The 6617-nt window shown below is 42.9% G+C and overlaps 1 protein-coding gene across 2 annotated transcripts in view; it reads right to left on the bottom strand.

Moving 5' to 3' along the window:
- Positions 1 to 2447: 2447 nt before the first annotated feature.
- LOC135104499 (myosin heavy chain, muscle-like) overlaps positions 2448 to 6617 on the bottom strand; it is a 10829-nt gene continuing 6659 nt past the window's right edge. For both annotated transcript variants that reach the window (XM_064012058.1, XM_064012060.1), the window contains exons 17-22: positions 6021 to 6617; positions 5475 to 5553; positions 5125 to 5370; positions 3928 to 4715; positions 3362 to 3815; positions 2448 to 3269 (exon numbers count right to left, since the gene is read on the bottom strand). The exon at positions 6021 to 6617 is cut by the window's right edge and continues 290 nt beyond it. In XM_064012058.1, coding sequence (XP_063868128.1) covers positions 2754 to 3269; positions 3362 to 3815; positions 3928 to 4715; positions 5125 to 5370; positions 5475 to 5553; positions 6021 to 6617 — 2680 coding nt within the window. In that variant the 3' untranslated portion in view covers positions 2448 to 2753. The remainder of the gene's footprint in view (positions 3270 to 3361; positions 3816 to 3927; positions 4716 to 5124; positions 5371 to 5474; positions 5554 to 6020) is intronic.

The raw sequence follows: 6617 nt of genomic DNA, 5'->3' as shown, positions 1-6617 counted from the left end.
AAAAAAAGGGAACCAGGTGACAACAAATTTAAAATGTTATGTGAATGCCATGTATTACTCAATAAGGAGTTAATGAATGACATAACATACATGATGAATGTTGTTTTGCAGGAAAAGTGAAAACAGAAGGCAAAAATAATTGTCTGCCTTTATCTGCAGACGTTTTTTTTTTTCTTTTTCTTCTTTTCGTTATTTCTCTCTAACCATTGTACCAATTCTAATGATTTTTTTTTGCATATGAAAGAGTGATAAAGTCGCAATTTTTTTTTTTTTTTTTTTTGTTGAAGCAGACTTATAAAATTTAGGTTATTTATATTTATAGATTAGCAATATTTTTCTAGACCAAAATTAGAAAAAATTCTGCCAAAAAATTAAAGAAATTTAAAAATTCCTTTGCAATAAGTTGCTGATAACTGAATGTAGTTTAGCTGCATTTTTATCAGCTTTGCTTCAGAAATAACAAAGAAATATAAAAATGTTCGATAAAAAAAAAAAAAAGCAAAAACACCATTAATGCCATTATTTATGACGCGATATACATGAAACTTAGCATGTAACATCTCCTCACAATTATACGTAGTCTACCAGAAATTCATGAAAATCGGCTGTTAAATAGCGATTTTAGGGTTTTGGCCTGACGGTCCCCTTAGGTTCCTCCGTGTTGTCATGGCTTACGGCAGGTGGCCAGAGCACAGACACCAAATACCTCTTGTTAAATATGTGATACTTCCTCCTCCTCCTCTTCCTCCTCCTCCTCCTCCTCCTCTTCCTCTTCCTCCTCCTCCTCCTCCTCCTCCTCCTCCTCCTCCTCCTCTGCCTCCTTTTCCTTTTTTCTTTTTCCTCATCTTTTTTTTTTAATTCTTGTTCTTGTTTTCGTTTTTGTTCCTGTTCTTTTTATTGTTATTATTATTATTATTATTATTATTATTATTATTATTATTATTACTATTATCTTTATTATCATTGTTGAGTTGATCATCATCATCATCATCATCATCATCATCATCATCATTATCATTATTGATATTGTTATCATTGTAGTGTGTAGATTTTTTTCTTTTTTAAGGATAAACGTGCAAGACTGCGTTAGTCTTTAGTACAGTCTAGTTAAAGGTATTGCATACGTAGTATACACTTATACATTGTTATGAAGTTATGTAGTTTAGTTTCGATACTTTTCTATCAAAAATCACAATGAAACGACTTGTGTGTAACGTTAAGACTGTTATGTAAGCCGTTATAATTATGATAAATAATCCGTATTTTTGTAGACTCCGCCTCTCTGTATAGCACGAATATAGTACAGTGTTTCTGGCAGTTGTAATGCTTCAGGAAATATAGTGATTACTAAGCTTAGGATAGTTATGCACTTAAGAATGGCTAAGATGCATGCTCCTTTGACCTTGCTAACTACCTGCCTTCCTCCCCTCCCCGACCTCGTTGCACAAGGTGTTCTGTTTTGTTTCATTCCTATCAACCCCACTAATGCAAGAGTTAAACAGTATTCTCTTTGTTTCACCCTTTTTATTGGTAAACTTTGAAACTCCCTGCCTATTTCTATATTTCCTCCTGCCGATGACTTGAACTCTTTCAAGAGGGAGGTTTAAAACACAGAACGCGTGATATTTCTTTTTGTCTTTATAAATTTCTGACTGAGACAGAGCAAATGGTGTTGTTCAGCCCCTCAAAAACACAATTCCTCCATCTATTAACTCGACACAACCTTCCAGAGAAGTGTTCTCTCTTTTTCATTGATACTCAACTGTCCTCCTCTTCTACACAGAACATTCTCGGTCTACCCTTTACTTATAATCTATACTGGACACATCACATATCGTCTGCTTCTATGAAGTTAGGCGTTATGATCCTTCTCTGCTGTTTTGTTAGCCGAAGCAAGGAGCGGTCACAAAAGATACCTCTTCCTTATGTCAATATGCCATACACTGAATCCATTATTCTTTGCTTCAAAAAAAAATATGAGTGGTTAACCTAGTTGCCATGTAGTTATTCTCTCCCGGCCGAATTTTTCAGACCACGAAGGAGAGAGTTGCCAGTTTGTGCAGTGTAATAATAAATAATAATAATAATAATAATAAACGGTTTATTATTTAGGCAGTTAACAAACTGAAAATGTACATTGTGTGTGTGTGTGTGTATGTGTGTGTGTGTGTGTGTGTGTGTGTGTGTGTGTGTGTGTGTGTGTGTGTGCGTGTTGTATTTTTATATGAATTTCTTCTTTTGGAAATTTGTCAAATGTAAAGACAGTGGCGGTAGTTCAATAACACTGTCATGGATCGTTTTATTGTGTATTCAGAATCTTTGTTTCTTAACTTTTTATTTGTTTACTTTTTTTTTTTTTAGAAAGACATGGTGCAAAAACAACTGCACATCGAATGCTTGCTTGGTTTGTTATTTGTTTTGGTTAAGGATAGAAAGTAAAAAAAATAACATTTTTCTTTGATGTATTTATGTCACATCAATATGATCCCCAAATCCATGATAAATGAGTAATTTGGTAGGTGGTAGCTTCATGTGATGATAACACAATTAAATAGGTGAAATAAACCCAGTTTTTTCCCCTAAAAATTTAGAGGATATCATTTCGTGGAAAATATATATACTGTGCTTCTTTCGCTACAGATGTTGGCAAACAGATCGTGCCATGAAAGACCTAAAGATGTTTGACTTATATGTTACTGTTATCATAAACTTAGTGTCATTCATGTATAGACTAGTAATTATCTTGCGTAAGTTTAAACGCAGTGCAGTTCCTCGAGTTCCTGCTGGGCCTTGCGGTACTTGGCCAGGTTGAGGGCGGCGATTTCCTCAGCCTCTTCGATTTGCCTTTTGTAGGTCTTGATCTTCTGCTGAAGGCCATCGACAAGGTCCTGCATCCTCTCGTGGTTCTTCTTGTCCTCCTCGGCCTGGAAGGTGAGCTCCTTGATGCGCCTCTCGCACTTCCTGAGGTTCTTCTGGGCGTCGGAGTGACGACGGGCTTCATCGTCAAATTGGCTCTCCAGTTCACGGACCCGGGTCTCCAGTTTGGCCACGGCCTTCTTTCCTGTCTTTGCGATGTAAGTCTCGCTTTCTTCAAGCTTAGCCTGAACTTCCTTGAGGGATGCTTCCAGACTCTTGCGCATCTTCTCCTGGTTCTGGGCGTGCTCCTGCTCGGCGCGCAGCTCATCAGCCAGACGAGCGGCGTCTACCATGGCCTTCTTGGCCTTCTCCTCGGAGTTCTTGGCTTCCTTCGCCATCTCGTCAATGTCAGACTGTGGAGAGTTAAGATATATTCATTTACATTAAAATCGCAAAGTAGAGGTCATATTTTGCCACTGCAAATAACAGGGTTAGCAGTACTTACCTGAAGTGCCTGGTATTCTCCCTCAAGCTTCTTCTTGGCCACAGAAAGAGCACCGTACTGGGCGTTCAGGTCACTGACTTGATCATTGGCCTCGAGAAGGTTGGACTCAGCTTGGCGGCGGCCTCTGTCAGACTGCTCCAGAAGAGTGCGGGACTCCTCCAGCTCACTGTTGATCTGGTTAGCACGTCGCTCGGCACCTGCATACTGTTCGCGGTACTCAGAGGCAAGACGCTGCTCTTCCTCCAGCTTAGCCTGGACGTCCTTGTATTCATTCTGAAGCTTCTTGTAGCCTCTCTGCAGTTCATTGTAAGCCTTTGTGGAGTGATCAAGGGCAATTTCAAGCTCGGAAATGTCAGACTCCAGCTTCTTCTTGAGACGCAGCGCCTCGGCCTTGGCTCTGGCCTCAGCCTCCAGAGTGGTCTGCATGTTGTCGAGTGCTTGCTGGTGAACTTTCCTGTAAAGGATTACTTTTACTAAGACAGACATCATTGAAACTGTAAGTAATTTGAAGCCATACGAAATGAAAATATTGCAAGGCGTTAATGAATAATAAAAACTTAATTTACCTGGTGTTATTAAATTCTTCCTCCTTTTCCTGGATGCGACGGTCGATTTCTTGCCTGACCTGGCTGAGCTCCAGCTGGCCGCGGAGAACCTTGTTCTCTTCAGCCTCCAGGGCAGACTCAGCTTCTTCCAGGGCAGCCTGCAGCTCTTCCTTCTCAATCTCCAGGCGCTTGGCATTCTTCTCGATCTCGTGAAGGTTACGGGCACCCTCAGTGATCTGGTCCATGAGATCCTTGATCTCATCGCTGAAAGCTTTGTTTTCACGGCGGGCGGCATCAAGCTGCTGGAGGTTCTCTTCGTACATGGCCTTGCTGCGGAAAAGTTCAGTAGCATAGTTACGGCATTCCTTCTGAGAGGCGTCAAGATCAGCAGCCAGATCGTCAACCTTCTGTTTCCATTCATTGATGGTCCTTTCGAAGCTCTTCTGTCGCTTCTCAGCAGCCATAGCAAGGCTCTGGGCACGCTCAGCAGCAGCCTGTTCACTTTCGAAGTCCGAAGACAACTTTTGCCTGGCCTTTTCGAGATTCATGTTCTTAACGTTAAGCTGTTCAATTTGAGCCTCAGCCTCATCCAGACGAGCAGCAATCTTCAGTCTTGCGGCTTCAAGTTCTTCGGCACGTGCCACACCCTCAGTCTCGTACTTTGAGCGCCACATATGGGCTTCACCTTCTGCCTTAGCCAGCTGGCGTTGTCCGTCAGCCTTAGCCTCAGCCTCAGCATCAACCTGCTCCCTCAGCCCATCAATGTCGTGTTCCAGGTTGCGGTACTTGCCCAGCAGGGAGGCGCGTTCCTGATCGGAAGATGATTGTTACACTTTATGCTCTCTCTCTCTCTCTCTCTCTCTCTCTCTCTCTCTCTCTCTCTCTCTCTCTCTCTCTCTCTCTCTCTCTCTCTCTCTCTCTCTCTCTCTTCCTCTCTCTCTCCATGGTACACTCATAAACAACACTCATTTATCTTTATCCTCTCATTGCAAACGGTGGAAAGTTAACGTCGCATTAATATATATATATATATATATATATATATATATATATATATATATATATATATATATATATATATATATATATATATATATATATATATATATATATATATATATATATATATATATATATATATATATATATATATATATATATATATATATATATATATATATATTCTTATTTATCAATTTTTAGGTATATTCAACTTGCCCTGCTCTCTTCCTCGGCCATCTTCTTGTTGTCCTCCAGCTGCATGGCGAGGGAGGACTTGATCTTGGTCAGCTGGCTGATCTGGTTCTCAGCCTCTTCCAGCTGCCTGAGGAGATCAGAGTTCTCCACGGCCAGCTTCTTTTTGGCGGCGTCAGCGTCGTTCAGGGACCTGTTAGACTCGTCCAGCCTGGAGTTCAGTTCGGTGAGTGTGCCCTGGGCGCCCTTGATGGCCTTCTCGGCTGCGGCCTGAAATGAGTAACGGTAAAAATGTTGTGTTACACAAAGCGTTTCACTGAATTGTAAGGAATTTACTATTTTTAGTTCCAGTACTGTACTGCAGTATGTATTACCTTATCACGAGCAAGACCATCCAGAGCCGCCTTAGCTTCATCACCCTCACGACGAAGAGCATCCTTTTCCTTCTCGGTCCTGTCAAAAAGCATGTACCATGTAATTTACACACACACACACACACACACACACACACACACACACACACACCCCGCGTAGTGTAGTGGTTAGCATGCTCGGCTCACAACCAAGGAGGCCCGGGTTCGAATCCCGGGCTCGGCGAGGCAAATGGGCGAGCCTCTTAATGTGTAGCCCTTGTTTACCTAGCAGCAAGTCGGTACGCGATATAACCCGACGGGTTGTAGCCTCGCTGTCCCGGTGTGTGGTGTCAGTGGTCTCAGTCCTACCCAAAGATCGGTCACTATGAGCTCTGAGCTCTTTCCGTAGGGGAACGGCTGGCTGGGTGACCAGCAGACGACCGTAGGTGAATGACACATAAACACACACACACACACACACACAATACAACTAAGCTTATGTCATGGCACTATCCTTGTGTGTTTGTGTGTGTGACATGTATAGTGCAAAGAATGGTGTATACCTACCTGGCCTTCATCTTATTCAGGTGGTCGATCTGTTCAGACATTTCGGCCACAGCGTCGTTGTGCTTCTTGCGGAGCAGGCCGAGAGCAGCCTCCTGCTGGATGTTGGTCTCCTCGAGGTCGCGGCGGAGCTTCGCCAGCTCAGCCTCGCGCTTCTTGTTCAGCTCGATCTGGGCAGCAGTGGCTCCTCCAGCCTCCTCCAGGCGCTCCCTCAGCTCCACCAACTCACGATCCAGCTTAGATTTCCCCTTCTCAGCCTTGGCGCGAGACTGACGCTCGTGTTCAACTTCGGCTTCCAGCTCTTCGATGTGGGACTGCTGTTCACGGATGTTCCTCTGCAGCTTTGAAATCTGGCTCTGTTCCTCCTCCAGCTTGGTGCTGTAAGAAGTGAATTCCCTGTCCTTACGCTGAATGTTACTCTCAATTTCCTTCTGGTTCCTTTCCAGATCAGCAATTGCTTCCTGGGTCAGCTTGAGATCACCTTCGAGTTTCCTCTTGGCCTTCTCCACTTCAGCGCGCTTCTTCTTTTCTCGCTCAACAGAATCCTCAAGCTCGTCCAGGGTCTGCTGCAGCTTGGTCTTCACGTTGTTGAAGTGCTTG

Source organism: Scylla paramamosain, chromosome 10 (genome assembly GCF_035594125.1).
Source record: "Scylla paramamosain isolate STU-SP2022 chromosome 10, ASM3559412v1, whole genome shotgun sequence".
NCBI lineage: Eukaryota > Metazoa > Arthropoda > Malacostraca > Decapoda > Portunidae > Scylla > Scylla paramamosain.
The sequence above is the reverse complement of the archived record's forward strand: the minus strand, read 5'-3'. Positions and strand labels throughout refer to the sequence as shown.